This window comes from Pavona decussata, unplaced genomic scaffold, assembly GCF_977016875.1.
Source record: "Pavona decussata unplaced genomic scaffold, jaPavDecu1.1 SCAFFOLD_366, whole genome shotgun sequence".
Classification (NCBI taxonomy): Eukaryota; Metazoa; Cnidaria; class Anthozoa; order Scleractinia; family Agariciidae; genus Pavona; species Pavona decussata.
Genome location: NW_028145742.1, coordinates 861,532 through 880,626, shown reverse-complemented (window position 1 = coordinate 880,626; position 19,095 = coordinate 861,532). Strand labels below are relative to the sequence as shown.

The 19,095-nt window shown below is 39.6% G+C and overlaps 1 protein-coding gene across 1 annotated transcript; it reads left to right on the top strand.

Annotated features, from left to right (window-relative positions):
• Positions 1–3,114: 3,114 nt before the first annotated feature.
• Positions 3,115–17,022, top strand: LOC146452591 (uncharacterized). Its single transcript, XM_085097676.1, has 6 exons — positions 3,115–3,244; positions 4,383–4,636; positions 5,129–5,681; positions 12,215–12,364; positions 14,665–14,918; positions 16,852–17,022. The coding sequence occupies exons 1-6, from the start codon at positions 3,133–3,135 to the stop codon at positions 16,927–16,929; spliced, it is 1,401 nt and encodes a 466-aa protein (XP_084953802.1). The 5' UTR covers positions 3,115–3,132; the 3' UTR covers positions 16,930–17,022.
• The last annotated feature ends 2,073 nt before the right edge of the window (positions 17,023–19,095 follow it).

Genomic DNA, 19,095 nt, shown 5'->3' with positions numbered 1-19,095 from the left:
ATGCTCTCTCAGCTTAACATTGTGAAAATTTTTTCCGATACGATCATTAAGGTGATCAAAAATTCAGTGTCATTCTAGTAATCTTCAACACTAAAGATTCGTATCTCAAAATGACCTTCATTATATTTTATATTGAGTCAACGAACATGTGACATATCAGGTGTCGTAGCTTGCAAAGAGTGTATAAATTAACTCCCCTGTTGCGTTTGCGACATATACGTAGTGTGGAGCGGAGAAAAGCGCAATCACTCCTAACTCCTTGAAGATGTTGATGCTTTTTGCCGTTCTGTTGTTGTTTTTAGCTCATCTAGCCCAAGGAATTTCCGTCTCCGATAAGTCGGCTCGAGGTAAAGTAAATAACTAAACTATTGGTGGGTTTTTCTGGTTTTACGAAGAAGAACTGACTTCGAAATACATTTGACTAAAAAGTTGCGATAAAAAATTGCTAAAAACGACGACGTTTCGTCATTATCTAGTCAAAAATGTTTATAAGCCTTTCTGAAAATGATTTAAAGTAATTTTTTATCGTAATTTTTTCAGGTATTAACAGCAAAAAAACTGAATAAATCTTGCGCCGTTTAAGGTCGAGAGGTACCTTAAGTTTGTACATGTCGTAGATTCGCATATCCAGCAAGAGTCAATTCTGGACAACAAGAGCTTAGATCAGACTTTTAATCTTTTTGTTGTAAGAGAAAAATGAGGCCGATTCAAAAATGTGAACCTTCTTCAATAGATAATCTTATTCGGTAACAGACCCTGTTACTCGATATATATTATCATCAAGTGTCCAATGTATGAGGGAGAGAAGTGTCATGAAGTACTAAGTGTACGAGGGAAAAGTAACGAACAACAGAGAAAAAATGATCCGCGTTCTGAAAATGTTCCGAAATCGTTGTGTAAGTGTATGCTATCAAATGGTGACGAGTGAAATTACGAAATAATTCTACGCGCGTTTTGTCAAAATTCTAATAATTTCCCGAGTTCCCGAATTTTGACAAAACGCAACGCAAATTATTTCCTAATTTCACGAGTATACCATTTGATTACCTTTTAATATCACGGGTGGCAAATTACGCTCACAATCGTGGTCGGTTCCGCCTTGTTTACACACGCAGGCAAAAAACCGCTCGAATATTTTATCCAACTGCTCAGGACGAACCGTCCCAGGGTTTTTCTCAAGGCCATTTTCATCACACCAGTTCGATCTCAAAAATCCTCACCAGTTAATTGTGCTCTTTCGCGTATTTAGGTTTTCTGTAGCGTCTTTTAATGCCGTAACTTCTTTCATCCGTAACATCTTTAAACCTGGACGCCATCTTGGCACTGAGATATAGGAAACGTTGCCATAGCAATTTTGTAATCTCACATGTGAAATGATAAATTAACGCTGAAGTTTCGCGCCAAAATTAAGGAGTAATTTGTCACCCATGATATTAAGTCTAATTTGGCCTATAGCTTACCACTGGAATCTGTCAGGTGGATAAGAATACAGTAACACCTTGGTTCGAAAAATGTTTCCTCTTCTGTCAAACAAACCAAACTCGTTCGCGCCAAACGAAACGGCCCTGCAGTAGTTCAAATCCCCCCGAGTCTTAAATACTTCTAGTACATCCTACTGAATGTGGGTGGGTAACCCTTGCCCCTTGTTATCCAATCAGCAAACGAACAAACCACTTTCGATCAAGCATCGGCCAATTTAATTCTTTTATCAGGTCTGATGTACATGCACAGAGAGAAACTTTGAAACTTCAAAATTGGCACCCATGTTAAAGGGATACTATCACGGAGATTTTGCTGTTTGTTGGTGAAAACTACTAAAACATTTGATAAAGAACCCCTTCCCTAGCACGAAATTGCTCTTCGAGTACCGAGACAAAAATGTGAAATGATTTCTCCGTGGAAGAATAAACTATAATCTGTTTTTAGCGATTTCTCGAAAATACACCGGAGGAACTTGAAAAAAAATTGGTCAAAGTTTTCAAGTTGCAATCCATTTCCATCCAAGCCATCTACAGGCAAAGATGAATGATTCTAGCTTCTGTGCACTAGTAGGGTTATTGTTAACAAAACTGAACCATTATTTTAAATGTTTACATCTATATACAAATGTTTTTCTGATCATTCAAAGAGACACTTAAAATAGACGGCACTGCTACTTTAAGGGTACAGCCATTTCCGTCATTAACGGTCTTATATCATCTTCGTTTTCTGTACGAATACAGGATTTCCTTTTCTGCACTAATACAATATTGCCCTCCTTCGTTCTGCGGCTACAAAAATAAAGATGACAATTTTCACTTTGCCACGATATTTCTACAACAACGTTGGTATTGGACTATATAATATTATAGTGTAAACTGTCACTTCAAATGCAGGAAGAAAACAACAAAGTAAGGAGTGTTAATTACATTCCCACGTTGTACTAATACAATATTTTCCTCTTCTGTACTAATACAACACTATCCTCTGGGTCCTCCTTAGTTCTGCTACTACAAAACGAAGAAAGGCAATTATCACTTTGGTGAACTTGCTACGCGGCATCTCTAAGTCCCGCGTTGGTATTGCACCATTCAATGTAAATACGAACTGTCATTTAAAGAACAAAAAGGCAATGATACTTGCATTCTCATATTTACAGCCAGTTATACACCCCAATTTTGTTTTCCTCTCTCTTTAATTTGTGCTGCTAGCTAACATTTTTCGCAGGAACAAAACTCACAGGTCTCACAGCTTAGTTCCGGTAACGCGCGTTCAAAGAAGGAAACTTGATCCTACAAAGACGTTAACTGAGGTTAAAGTTGAATATATAAGTTGTTCCTTTTTTATTACCTAAATTTCAGCAATGGGCCCTTTGCAGCTAACGGTCACATGGCACAGAATCCGCCATGCTGGAGAACAAGCTACACACTGGAACACCCGAAACAAAGCGACTTCATCCACTCAAAATTGAATTTTCTTAATTTTGGATGTTCCAGTCCCGGATACGAGATAAGTGCGTAGCTTGCTCTCCAGCCTGATGGCGGATTTTGTACCATTTGACCGTTAACTGCAAAGGGCCCATTTCACGATCTCATGATCCCTCAATATAAGTTCTGGTTTTCAGGACCTTATGACTGTGACTTCACGGATGGGATGTGCCACTGGACTGTGTGTCCTGGAGGGTTCCGTCCTCGGTGGTACCGTATCGAAGGATCCACTTCAAGTGAAGGAACAGGTCCATTGAGAGACCACACTTCTGGCTCAGGTAAGCGCAAAATAGAATCCATACATTAATTACTCCGCCATGTCGGTGGAGAAATAAAGGCAATTTAAACATTATATAACAGACAGTTCAAAGACCTTATAAGTCGTCATAATATATACTTTGGTCTTGTTGGTGTTTAAACTGGGAATGCTGCAAAGTATGTTTAATTTGGATTTGTGCTAATTATCTTGATACAATTGTTTTTGAGATCGGATGGTCAGTTGCTGGTTAAAACATTTTATAAGAAAAATTAAAAGTAACGCTTTTCGACGTTTCGATGATTTAAACATCATTATCAAGAGTGAAGAAAACGTTTGATGTTGGGGTTGCTAAAAGAGTTGAGTTTGAATAAATGAAACCTCATTCGATGGCATTCGCGCGTGCTTGATTTTTATACAAATAAGTTAGCAGAATACCTTCGCACGAATTGAATCTGATTGCACGTTTAACGATGGTTTGAGCTCTTGCATAAACAGCATTTCAAATATAAGGCAGTCAAATTCCTGAAACAACATGGGGTCGAGAAATCAACCATCGCGGACAATTTTTCGGTCCTTAAAAAGTGCCGGAATAAATTTGACTGCCTTATTTATGAAATGTTCTTTATACAAGAGCTCAAACCATCGTTAAACGTGCAATCAGATTCGATTCGTACGAGGGTATTCTGCTAACGTATTTGCATAAAAATCAAGCACGCAGGAATGCCATCGAATGAGGTTTCATTTATTCAAACTCAACTCTTTTAGCAACCCCGACATCAAACGTTTTCTTCATTCTTGATAATGATGTTTGAAACATCGAAACGTCAAACAGCCGGCGTTACTTTTAATTTTTCTTACAATTGTTTTCGCCAGTAGGACTAGGTTACAATGAATGGCAGAAGTACTCTAGGTAGTCGAGAAAAAGAATAGTAATTACAACTTAACGCTTTTGTTTCACATTTCGAATGTTGATATCCGTCTACTCCTTACTCAATGTCGCATCTTTCAACAATCCAGTTAGCGACCCAACATGGGGCTGTGAGAAGGGAATTCCAGGGTAAGAGAAGATTAGTTGTTTAAGAGAAAAGATAGATTTTTTTTCACCCTTAATACCGTGACAACTACTGACTCATTCTTCTCCAAATGTTCTTCGCAAGGGCATTATATATATTTCGAGGCCTCACCACCTGCGAAACGACTGCAAACGTCCTGCTTCTTTAGCAAAGACTTTCCTGGTGGATTGTGTCAACGCCTCACATTCTGGTACCACATGTTTGGGTCAGGAATAGGGGCACTTAAAGTGCTTTTAAAGACCAGTGACGGTGATAGCACTGTTTGGCAAAAGAATGGCGAACAGGGCAATGAATGGCTCCAAGCAAGTGTAAAAATCCAAGCACCTGTACAGTACAAGGTATTACGAATTTTGTACATAGTTTGAATGTCAATGGCCATTGTAGTGATGACTTTGATGACAACAGTACTTTTGGAGATGCTTGCGATGATAAATGTCATGATGACAACGGACGTTTGTAATAATAATAATAATGATGATATTGGCATTGATTATATAATGAGGGTATAACTGAGGGTGATAACGTTGATGATGATAAGGAAGGTGATGATGCCCACTACGATGACAGTGATGATGATGACCAGGAGAATGAGTACGACGTTGGGAAAAGACTTTTCGGTAAGAAAAAAGGTAGGAGAATACGTGTAATACCACTGATGGCAAAAATAAAGATGATGATGAGGAGGAGGATAGGTTTTGTCCGGAAGTCACATATTTATGTCATAAACTCCAAAATGCATGTTTCATGGCAAGATATATTTTATTAAACTTAACACATTTTCTCCAGCCTCTTCTTTCTTTTACTGACAGTATTTTTTACTGTATTTTCAGGTATATTTTGAGGGTGTCCGTGGAGACAACTTTGAAGGCGATATTGCTATCGATGATATATCATTTGAGAAATGCTTGGCACCTGCAACAACGTTACCCCTAACAACAACCAAGGCCCCCACGACGACTGCACCTCCGACGACAACCGAGGCCCCCACGACAACTGCACTTTCGACGACAACCGAGGCCCCCACGACGACTGCTCCTCCGACGACGACCGAGGCCCCCACGACAACTGCACCTCCCACTACAACCGAGACTTCAACAACATCATCACATCCGACAACAACCGAGGCCCCCACGACGACTGCACCTCCGACGACAACCGAGGCCGCCACAACAACTGCACCTCCAACGACAACCGAGGCCCCCACGACAACTGCACCTCCGACCACAACAGAGGCCGCCACAACAACTGCACCTCCGATGACAACCGAGGCTCCCACGACAACTGCACCTCCGACGACAACCGAGGTTCCCACGACATCTGCACCTCCGATGACAACCGAGGCTCCCACGACATCTGCACCTCCGACAGTATCACCCGGCACAGGTAATAACATCCGACCATAACTCGATACATTTGATATTTTTTACTCATAATCTACATCAATACCGTTTGCTATGTGTATTTTCCTATCATCTACCTTCTTCTCTTATCTTTCATGAATTCAACTATCTATCTTCCTGAATGTCAATCTGTACTGAGGTCGATCGGTCTGTTTGTTTATTTATAACTTTCGTTGTCATACTTTTTGTCGGTGACTTTAGGTCCGCAACACGGTAAATTAATGATAATTGGTTTGAAGCCGAATTTGAATAGGATAGAAGTTATGCCTATTAAAATTTAGTCCTTATTAAGAGGCAAAATGAAACGGCCTCTGGTGAAAATGCTGTTCCATTCGTGCATCACAAAGCAAGTCAAGTCAAGTCAAGTCAATTTTATTTAACTCCCACGAATATTTACAGAGATGATTATGTTTTTATACCTGCGTCACACACATTAGTATAAAGGATTCAGTACATACAGTAAAGAGAGAAAACAAAAAAAAATTTACGTTTCATTGTTACTTAAAATAGATTTAAAGAAAAAATAAATGAAGGAATAAATTTTTTTTTGAATACTTTGTTAATTGTGTCAAGTTAAGGACGCCCAAATAACTAATAGAAATAATCGAAAAGGTGCCCCAAAGTAAATTATATGAACAAAAGAAATATGGTGATAAATGGCAATTTAGATAACAAGTATTACTTCAATGTCAGAACTAACTGAGAGTTAAATATATTTACATGAACTACCTAAGAATTAATAACACTACCATAATCGTCAATCACAGAATTCTTCATATTTTTACGAAATCTAGAAAGGGGAGTGATTTGCATAACATTATCGGTAATGAATTCCAGAGGTTGGTACGAGTGTTACGAAGAGAACGAATACCATTTCAGTTTATGTAATGCTTAAAACACGAGCAGCAGTGTTTTATCGGGACTTAAAACCACGAGGCGCAGCCGAGTGGTTTTAGACCTGATAAAACACAATCATGTCCAATATACACAAACGGATTCCAATGGAATGGATTGGTATTCCATTGGTACTCCATTGGTGAATTGTATCTCATCAAGGAGACTTAGGCTATTCTCGGTACCAAAGCACCCTCACCAATCGAACCATTGGTAAAAGATTACGATTTGTCAAAGACACCTTACGATTCGTACCATTGGAACGAATGATAAGCTCCTCAGTCGATCGGAATTCCATTGGTGAAATGCATCTCATTAGCACTTGTAAGCCATGCGAAAACGAATGGTCGATTGGTACCATTGGTACCATTGGTACAAATGGAAAACTAGTCAGTCGATTCGTACCATTGGAACGAATGGTAAGCTCCTCAGTCGATCGATATACCATTTGTAAACTGCATCTCATTAACTGACTTGTAAGCCATGCGAAAACGAATGGTCGATTGGTACCATTGGTACCATTGGTACAAATGGAAAACTAGTCAGTCGATCGGTATACCATTTGTAAACTGCATCTCATTAACTGACTTGTAAGCCATGCGAAAACGAATGGTCGATTGGTACCATTGGTACCATTGGTACAAATGGAAAACTAGTCAGTCGATTGGTTAACCATTGGAATCTGCATCTCAAAACAAGCGCACTACACATGAATATATCTAGTTCTTTAATGCATGAACCGAAGCAAGCGCGCTATACATGAATATAACTCGTTCTTTAATCCATAAACCGAAACAAGCGCGTTTCGCATGAATAAACCGAAACAAGCGCGCTACACATGAATGAATATACCTCGTTCTTTAATCCAGGAACCGAAACAAGCGGGCTACGCATGAATAAACCGAAGCAAGCGCGCTACACATGAATGAATATAACTCGTTCTTTAATCCATGAACCGAAACAAGCGCGCTACCCTACGCATGAATAAACCGAAACAAGCACGCTAGACATGAATATACCTCGTTCTTTAATCCATGAACGGAAACAAGCGCGCTACCCTACGCATGAATAAACCGAAACAAGCGCGCTACACATGAATGAATATACCTCGTTCTTTAATCCAGGAACCGAAACAAGCGGGCTACGCATGAATAAACCGAAACAAGCGCGCTACACATGAATGAATATAACTCGTTCTTTAATCCATGAACCGAAGCAAGCGCGCGGCTACACATAGAGGTAACTCGTTCTTTAATCCAAGAACCGAAAAGAGCCCGCTACACATGAATATATCTTGTTCTTTAATCTATTAGCCGAAACAAGCGCACTACACATGAATTTATCGCGTTCTTTAATCTATGAGCCGAAACAAGCGCGCTATAGATGTTCTATATCAAGCGACTGAGTAAAACTGACAAACGTCATAACTTGAATCTCCTCGATCTAAAAGTGAACCGTACGAAAAAACGCGATTGCACACAAAATAACACGTATTGGTTATATCTTTTATACATTTGGTGGCTCCTAAAGGAGCCGTTTTTTTTTTTTCTGCAGCGCAGGGTTTTTTTTTTTTAATTTTTTTTTTATGTTTTCTTGTTTTCTTTATGCATCATCTTGAGTGCAGGTGCTGGCTTTACTGTTTTGGCAGCCCGTTGAGAAACAACAGTTTCTTGTAATCAAGGTCGTAGTAAAACCACGTGTTTCTTTTTCCATCTGCATTGTTTAAGATGAAGTCTATCTGTCTAGCCCTCTTTTCCGCTTTCTCTGGCTCCCAAGTTTGTGACAGCAGGATCCACCTTGAAATCAAGATTGGGGAACAGCCGTTGCCTAAACAGAATAGCATCATCTTGAAGGTATCGCGATCTCCGATAGGCTTCCGCCAAAAAGCCATTCGTAGGTCTTTTGGCCAGCATTTAATGGGAAAGAAAGCATCTCCGTTGATGGTCTTGAAGAGGTCCGCTCTTTCCTCGGAAATTTCACTTTTCGAAAGGCTCGCGGTATTCACGTAGTGTAGCCATCGCTCTGGAGTGACGGTCTTCGTTCAATTCGTTAAACTGATGCGTGGCTACTTCAAGAAAGGCACCACGGCGTTATAAGGTAAATGTCTTATGCAGATTTGCACTTTTTCGGTATCTTTATTCTAAAGTTTGACATTGAAATTATAAATGACTTAATGTTCTCACCTTTTTATTGGATGTTGCCTTATACCTCTCTATGGATACTGAAAAAGCATTGAACTGGCGTGTGAGTTTAATTTTGTCACACCTTTTTATTGGATACTGCCTTGTATGCCTTTTGTGGTCCAGAGAGGATTGAATCGGCGTGTGAGCAACGTTGAATGTTTATCATCTTGTGTTGAAATTTGGCAATCTGTCTTATTATACTGTATTAAAATAAATAATACCGTTAGGTATATTTCACGCAATACACTTAATGAACACTGCATTCCGCCACTTAAGGCAATGTTAGTTTTAATAGATTTGTAGTGATCAATCATGATTGTTATTTGTTATAGTTGCAATCATTTTGGGTCAAGAATGATCACAAAGGCTGCATTCGAAAAGACAATATGTGTTCACATCTCACTTTCTAATTGGTCCATGTATAGACATTTTTGATAATAGTCGGCGCTTTCTAAACGGACTGTTCAGTTTGCACGCGTTGTCGGGATTGCCATTGGAGTTTTGTTACAACTGTATGGAGAAATGGCCAGTCGCTTGCAACGACTTGATTTAGACTTGGAAAAGTGTTATGAAAATGACCTTGACTGGACGCTTCTGCCAGAGAAACTGCGTGAAGTAAGTATTTGCATGGTATATTTTTTTTGGAAACGATGCCGTTTTGCCAAATGCCCCTCTTTTTAAAATTAACTGCCCTTAATCATCAAAACGTTGTTCTAAAGCTACCGGTCGTTTCGTTATGAGAAACGAAATAACAGCTAAGATAATGTTTGACGCGAACTCACCTTAAGAACCATACCGAAAATAGCCTAAGTCCCCTTAATGATATGCAATTCACCAATGGTGTACCAATGGAATGCCAAGTCATTCTATTGGTACCAATCGTACCATTGGTACCAATGGACGAACGGAATCCAGCTGTACTCAAACAGAACCATACCTTAATGAGATGCAATTCACCAATGGTGTACCAATGGAATGCCAAGTCATTCTATTGGTACCAATCGTACCATTGGTACCAATGGACGAACGGAATCCAACTGTACTCAAACAGAACCATGCCTTAATGAGATGCAATTCACCAATGGTGTACCAATGGAATGCCAAGTCACTCTATTGGTACCAATCGTACCATTGGTACCAATGGCGAGCGGAATCCAGCTGTACTCAAACAGAACCATACCTTAATGAGATGCAATTCACCAATGGAATGCCAAGTCATTCTATTGGTACCAATCGTACCATTGGTACCAATGGACGAACGGAATCCAGCTGTACTCAAACAGAACTATACCTTAATGAGATGCAATTCACCAATGGTGTACCAATGGAATGCCAAGTCACTCTATTGGTACCAATCGTACCATTGGTACCAATGGACGAGCGGAATCCAACTGTACTCAAACAGAACCATACCTTAATGAGATGCAATTCACCAATAGTGCACCAGTGGAATGCCAAGTCACTCTATTGGTACCAATCGTACCATTGGTACCAATGGACGAGCGGAATCCAGCTGTACTCAAACAGAACCATACCGAAAATAGCCTAAGTCCTCTTAATGATATGCAATTCACCAATGGTGTACCAATGGAATGTCAAGTCATTCTATTGGTACCAATCGTACCATTGGTACCAATGGACGAACGGAATCCAGCTGTACTCAAACCAAACCGTAGCGAAAATAGCCTAAGTCCCCTTAATGAGATGCGATTCACCAATGGTGTACCAGTGGAATGCCAAGTCATTCTATTTGTACCAATCGTACCATTGGTACCAATGGACCAACAGAATCCCGCTGTACTCAAACCAAACCGTAGCGAAAATAGCCTAAGTCCCCTTAATGAGATGCAATTCACCAATGTTGTACCAATGGAATGCCAAGTCATTCTATTGGTACCAATCGTACCATTGGTACCAATGGACAAGCGGAATCCAGCTGTACTCAAACAGAACCATACCTAAAATAGCCGAAGTCCCCTTAATGATATGCAATTCACCAATGGTGTACCAATGGAATGCCAAGTCATTCTATTGGTACCAATCGTACCATTAGTACCAATGGACGAGCAGAATCCAGCTGTTCTCAAACCAAACCGTAGCGAAAATAGCCTAAGTCCCCTTAATGAGATGCAATTCACCAATGGTGTACCAATGGAATGCCAAGTCATTCTATTGGTACCAATCGTACCATTGGTACCAATGGACAAGCGGAATCCAGCTGTACTCAAACAGAACCATACCTAAAATAGCCGAAGTCCCCTTAATGATATGCAATTCACCAATGGTGTACCAATGGAATGCCAAGTCATTCTATTGGTACCAATCGTACCATTGGTACCAATGGACGAGCAGAATCCAGCTGTTCTCAAACCAAACCGTAGCGAAAATAGCCTAAGTCCCCTTAATGAGATGCAATTCACCAATGGTGTACCAATGGAATGCCAAGTCATTCTATTGGTACCAATCGTACCATTGGTACCAATGGACAAACGGAATCCAGCTGTCACAAACCGAACCGTAGCAAAAATAGCCTAAGTCCCCTTAATGAGATGCAATTCACCAATGGTGTACCAATGGAATGCCAAGTCACTCTATTGGTACCAATCGTACCATTGGTACCAATGGACGAACAGAATCCAGCTGTACTCAAACCCAACCGTACCGAAAATAGTTTAAGTCCCCTTAATGATATGTAATTCACCAATGGGGTACCATTGGAATGCCAAGTCACTCTATTGGTACCAATCGTACCATTGGTACCAATGGACAATCGGAATCCAGCTCTAATTAAACTGAACCGTAACGAAAATAGTCTAAGTCCCCATTATGAGATGAAATTCACCATCGGTGTACCAATGGAATGCCAAGTCATTCTATTGGAACCAATCGTACCATTGGTACCAATGGAAGAACGGAATCCAGCTGTACTCAACAGAACGGTACCGAGAATAGCCTAAGTCTCCTTAATGAGATACAATTCACCAATGGAGTACCAATGGAATACCAATCCATTCCATTGGAATCCGTTTGTGTGTATTGGACAACACTCATAAAACACGCGCTGTGAGGCTTTTAAACGGCTTCAAAAACATTCCTGGAAAAGCGTGTGTCAAGAGAGTTCATAACAATGATGTTTTTGTGAACGTTGAAAATTAGCATACGAGAACAACATTAACACCGCATACTGATAAGGAGGAGGTTTTATCGGGTTTTAAAACCACTGCACGTGATGTTTTATCGACCATTTGATAGGTCAATGGTCTTATGAATTATTAATGAGTTTTTGAAAACTGAGTATTAAGCGTGGGCCTGTAACATGCACCTGAACTGGCGAATCACCTTTCACGTACCATTCACTGAGATGATCGGAACTATTGATAACTGTACATCTCCACTGGAGTACAGAATCGCTTTCATTCATTCAGTGTCCTTTTTTCAGTTTTAGATTCCTGTGATTTTGATCATGAAAGTATGTGCAACTGGCAAACTCCCAGACACCGCAAGAATGGACCCCACTGGGTGGTTTACACTAACTCCACCACATCGAATGCCATAGGACCCTCTAGTGACCACTCAGGCAGCGAGAAAGGTACAGAGTAGGGGCCTGGACCCCATTCTACGGGTGAATGTATGTATGTGACAAATGTATGCCGTCTTAAGCCGCCGTTACACGTTGAAACTTTGAGCTGAAACTTGTGTGCAACAGCGCTGCGAAACAAGTTTCACGATGTGGTGTTACACGGTGAAACTCTTGTTTTTTCACCACTGCGACCGTTGCCAGCCGTTGTAGAAATAGAAAAGCGGTTCTACTTTTCGTGAAGCTTTTCTCGCAAAGGAGGTTTGAAAAAGTTTCATGAAACCAAAAATGTTACACGATGCAACGCCTGCAGAAACTTGTTTCGGGCCGTTGCACACAAGTTTTAGCTCAAAGTTTCAACATGTAACAGCGGCATTAGCTGCGGTGAAAGTGAAATATAACGGGAAAGGCCGTTAAAGGTAAAGCTTTTACCGTTGCGTGCTCAAATCCGCGAGTTTTTTTTAAATAATATGACGATATACTAAAATCATTTCAAGCTTTTGTAAAGTGAAATATGTAGAGACTCGGGTCGGCACTGTGCATCTGCGTCTGCGGTATTTGAATACATGAAATCCGGAAAACCAATACACCATATGGTTCTTGAAACTTTTTTTTAGTATACAGCTGTTTCTACAAAGGTTGTAAAAAGCGTAAAAGCGTACAATGCGACAATGCCGAAACGGTAGTCTAGGAAATACCCAATAGATTTCAACAAAGCTCAGTGTCCGTAATGCCTCGACCGTACAGCAAAGACTTGAGAAGGCGGGCAATATGGATTCTGAGCTTTTATTGAAATTTATTGGGTATTTCACTAAAATGAATAGACTCTTCTCCAAAACGACGGTCTAAAATTCAAATAAATTAAAATTAAAAACGTATACCAGCACTGCAATGTTTCATCATATCAGGTGTAATATCAGCTGAGAAAATGTAAGTTGAAAAATAAAAAATTTACAGACGTTTGTATGACTGGGGGTATGACGTATACCCCCAGTCGTACAAACTTCCGTAAATTTCTCAAATTTTATCTTACATTTCCTAAGCTGATATAATACCTAAATAGTATGCTGAAACTTTGCAAGTTTACTAAAGTAAAGGTGCTCTTTCCAGTGCTGGTATCACTTTTTTCACTCGGTCCATTTTTAACTCATTCAAATCTGTTGCCACCATTTTGGAGAAGTGTCTATTAGTAAACACACACACTTGCAAAAAACGTATCAGCTTTGAGCTCTTGAAATCAAACCTTCAATCCTGAAAGAACTAAAAAGAAGTAAGTAACCAAAGGAACGAAACAACAAAAATAACTAGAGATGGGGCCTTAACTTAATATTTTTATTGGAAACAACTACTCAATATTCGATCCAATAATTAATGGATACAACTTCTTCCTGTACAATCCAATAACTATTGGATACAACTACTCAATACACAATCCAATAACTAATCAATAAGACAAAGCCCATCATTAGCTAGTTTTAAAAGAGTGTTAAGAAATGTAAATAGTCTTTAGTCTAATTTTTATATATTCATATATAAGTCTTTCTTTTTCTTTTTCTTTTTTTTTTTTTGTTCTTTCTTAATTTTCGAGGACTCTTTTGTAAATCACTTATTAGTGAAATTAAATTCCTCAATAAAGATTATTATTATTATTATTATTATAATTATTATTATTATTATTATTATTATTATTATTATTATTATTATTATTATTATTATTATTATTATTATTATTATTATTGGATACAACTATTGAAACAATAGAAGCTAGTCACTTACCACAGCTTTTAACATAAAGTTTTCTACCTCGGTCTCAGGGTATCTAGCCTGTGTACAGCCCCCCCCCCCCCCTCCCCTCAGGAAAAATCGATTTTTCCTGAGGGGAGGGGGCGGCTGTACACAGGCTAAGGGTATCGAGCCGTAAATCATCTAGAATTTTAGATTCGAGATCATTATCTGCGAACATTATGAGGCAGTGCTATATTACTGTAAATGTGATCACGAAGTGTATACTTGATTAATGAGTTGCCGTAATACGTATCAGAAGTGAGTTGTCGCTAACAAGAGCTTAAAAACAAAGAAAAAGACCAGTTGGTGATTCCCAAAATTAAGTGGTTGCGGTCGCTTATTACTAGAGCTTTTGATTACAGAGTTTAAGTGACAATTAAAACAGGGTTTCACAATGGTGCTCGACACTAGAGCTTGTCGCTTAAGAGAGTGGTCGCAAGGCGAGTTTCGACTGTAACAGGATAACTTAAAACCATCTGCACTAACATTTCTTGCTCATGTATGATAAATTCTTTGTCCCGTAACAGGAGGTTACATCTATTTAAAGGAAACCATGAGGAGAGGAGACGTATTCAGTCAATTTTTTTCTAGTGACTCAGACAAGTGTCTTCATTTCTGGTATTACGTCCGTCGTGTTACGCCTGCAACGATATTTCTTCGCCTGTATGTGAACAGGGAGGGCACAAGAAGGGCACTGTTCTTTCATTCTGTAAGTAGTGGAAACCAGTGGCTTCACCAACAGATGACATTGAAGAAACGCGATGGGAATATACCATTTAAGGTAGGAATATTTGAATGAAAAACCTTTGGTTTACATAAAGATTTTATATTTTGCTTGGTATGAGTTATTTCTAATTCCGTGAACTTAATAAAAAGCAGCAGTCACTGATAAAAGGAGAACGAAGAAAGCGGTCAAACTATCTGAAGAGATAATACAAAAATCCATCAGGGTATTGATTGCATGCTCCCTGCCCAAACCTGAATTCCACCCGATTACCTTTATTATTATTTATAAGAACCTTTTTTTTGCGAGAAAGTTGAGGCTGAGATTAACTAAAATTTAAGAAAATGTACTGAGAATATTACTCAGGTTGAAGTCAGTTAAGAACATTTCTATTTTGCCCAAATGTTTTTAAAATGAACAGTATATTAATACAGTAAACTAGAAATACGTGACTCGCAAAACCTCGCGAAGCTGGGGCTGGGTGGAAAGCCCTCTTTACTCGTATTTTTAGCATCAAACGAGGAGATTAAAAGGCGCATAAGATTTTTTTTGGTGAGCATGGTGTTTCATAGTTCCACGGGCTAGTTTGCGGTTGAAAATCTATTTCTGACGCGACGTAATGTACAACGGGCGTGCAGCGCTGTCGTGTTCGATGAATTTATTTCCCACGGAAAATTATTTACCGAGGCCACAAAACGTGTAATTTCTTTAATGCACTCTTTCACAAAAAAGATTTCTAAAAGAAAGGGAAAAAATTCTGGATAGATAGTTCTGTATCCAGTGAATATTGATGAACATTGCAGTTGAAATTGATCATGCACGCATATTTTTTTCGATGTATGCAAATTTTCCTGCAGACGACGCCAGACAGTCTGACGTCATTGTCCGGACACCTTCAAAGATATAAACATATATACACACATATATATATATATATAAATATATTTTTCGCTCGAATTCGCGCGGCTTAGCTCCGCTCGGGCCGGCTCGGCCCGACAAATTTATTAACCTCGCTACGCTCGGGCCTTCGGCCCTCGCTTCGCGAGGAATTAATACATGTAGAACGTCCGTCTATACGGTCCAATTTTACGAGTCTGAAGTTACCGAGAGTTGACCGCCACGACACGGCTTCCTGACCCAGCATTAGAGTACATGTGAGCCGTGAAACGGAACTAAAGAACACTTTAACAACTTTTTCAGGCTCAAATTGCAAATAAAAAAATCAAGAACTTTCAGCCTCAGCCCAAAATTAGACGTTCTTGTATATAAAAACATGTATGAGCCGAGTCACGTACTAACTCCAGTGGTCAATTATTGCAGAGGAGTTAGAAATTTTTTGAGAGAACGCTGTTACTCACTAGAAGACACTAGGGAGCTTTAGCAACAACAATTCAATAGTGACGGCAACGAGAACTTGAAAAAAGCAACAACTCTGCACGTGCATTACACTTCTTGGTACATTTCTCCGTCGTCACTGTTTCCTGATGGGACGTTTTATGGAGGACGGAAATACACGACGAAGAATTTTTCTTTCTCTTTCTGAACTTGGGTGCCGTCTCCAAGAATTCAGCTCCAGGAAATTTCACCTTCATTTGACATTTAGTTGGAATAATCGCGACGTTTGAAAATACGCGAATTTATTAGTTTGAATAGTGACGTTTTCGCTGCCGCCGTCGTCGTAGTTGCTAAAGCACCGTACCGTTCTAGTCGTAGACCAACAATGTACAAGGGTAAAAAAGCCCCCTCCCCTCCCCTCCTGAATTCTTTCGCAGCACGTATTTGCGCAAACAATATCCACCAGGCACAACCCCGAGGAGGGGTGGGAGGGGGGGGGGGGTTGGGGGGTACTCCGGGTTAAAAGTGACGGGGAGGTGCAAATCAGGAGTCATAAATTTACAACCCCAAAAAATCCCTCCCCACTCGCAGACACAAAAGTAATTCTTTCAGGAATTAGATATTAGCAGAAACGTTTCTTTTTCTTCATTTACAGCTTACATTTTTTGGGAGACAGGATGCGGAGGGCTTCATTGCCTTAGATGATATTAAGATTGTCCAGGGAGAATGTTGAGACAGAGAAAATGCTTGAAATGGGATTTCCAATTAAACTTTGCATGTAAACTTGTTGCGTCCCACTAATAAGACAAAATGAATAAATAACAACTTTAAAAGTTAAAATCATTGTTTATGATGGCTTTTCCTGATACACACGTATTTTTCTACAGCTTTTAACAAGGGCTGTTGAAATCCAAAGAGTAAATCAGTTGGGGGTTAACCAGCACGCAGTTTTCAATGAACAATTCGAAAAAGCTGTAAACTACAAGGCAATGTATTGCATCTTTTCCCGAAATTAAAGCTTAGGCCTTTACGCGGGATGTGCATCCACAGTCAGAACCTGTTTAAACATACAAATAAATCCAAATGCAAATGTAAACGAGGAGCTGTTTTCAGCTTAAACTCGGGCCATATTTGACTGCGTGGTGCGTAAGCCTACAATCTTTTTGCAGTGATAACCTCCTGCATCGCTAATCCCCCCCAAAAAATAGATACAGAGATATAGTTAGGCAATAAGTAACCACCAGATAGAATTGCATTTCTTGCAGTCAGAATGAAATACAGGGGAAAACGACATTTGTCATACGAATGCTTTTTATAATCCCTGGGATTTAATCCTTACGTTTTCACCTTTCGTTTAGAGACAAAAACCACTTGTACGGTCCTGATATGTATGTGACGCCGGGTCAATGACGGATCGTAATTCCGGTTTGATCTAGAGTAACGTTACGCATCACGCGTACGTTATCCTTGTACGTTTTTCAATGTTTTTAAATGAAATTCAGGGGAAAGCATTTGTTTTTTACCTTTCATTTGAAGACAGGAACCGTTTCTACATGATTGTTTTTCTATAATAAACGTGAGACATCTTTATCTATCTTGGCTTGCGGGGTCATAGACTGATTTAGTTGCCAAATTTTCGGTTAAACAAAACTAACCTAAAAAACACTCCGGTTAGCCTAAAGAGCACTCCGGTTAGCCTAAATAGCACTCAGGTTAGCTTAAATAGCTCCCCGGTTAGCTTAACGGTTAGCAGTTTATGTTGGGGTTGTTCATGCCTCGCATGCCTCGCATGTTTTGTTCATGCCTCGCACGTCTGCCTCGCATGCCTCGCTGGTTCGCATATTGTATACACTCCTCACGGCCCGAGTGCAAAGAACGCGACTGAGAATTTTAAGAATTTTATAACGCGACGAAAACTTAACTCATGCCAGCCGAGTACGAAAAACGAGACCGAGAACAATAACTCGTGGCCCGAAGTCTTATCTCTCGGCCCATCGCGACCCCCAAAATAAAAAAGAATTTGATAATGCTACCGAAACCTTAACTCGTGCCGCCTTACGGCCCGAGTAACAATCAGCATAGTATTACAAACGGTTCCTGTCTTCAAATTAAAGGTGATAACGTGAGGATTAATAAAGCGTCGGTGTGAAGCACGAGGTATTCTTCTTAACAAATGTTTTCTCCTGTATTTTAGTTATAAATACAAACAGCAGAACATTGAAAAGCGTACGAGCATCGATTACAAACCTTTTCGTTAGCGCTATTTATATTCTGGTTATGTAATGTCAGTAAGAGTAAGATTATAAAGTGTCCTTAGTCGTTTCACCAAGAAAACAGAAAGACAAACAGACAAAAAGCTTCTCTAAATGAAACCTTTTGCTAACAATTGAAAATCAAACCTTTAATTTTTTCGTGAGATAGATTTCCAGTAGCGTTTAGGCATCAGTTCGACAAAGTGATGATCTTAAGCTATGACCTCTAGTTTCCTCTTCAGTCACATTGAGTTATTCAATCTGTCTGGGTAATTTCTTCGCCGTGAACTCTCCAATTTCAACGTTTAAACCGTCGAGTACTTCTTAGAAGTTATTCTCTCGACTTACCGCTTTAAAATTAAAAGGTTTGTTTTCTTTCTGAAAACAGCATATTGGAGTCATAAATTCACTCCCGTAGCTGCCATTTTGAGAGAAAGCCCTTCCCAAATAGTAATGTGACGTCACACAAGAAGAGATGATTGCATGTTAGACTGCGCAATATAAGAAATAAACATAATTATTATTATTATGAGTCGGTCCCCTTCCTCGTGATATACGCGCCGATAATGGATTCTTATTGTGCTGTTTATGTTGGAGACAATCAGGGCCCAATTGTTCGAAAGCAGATTAAACCTAATCCACGAATA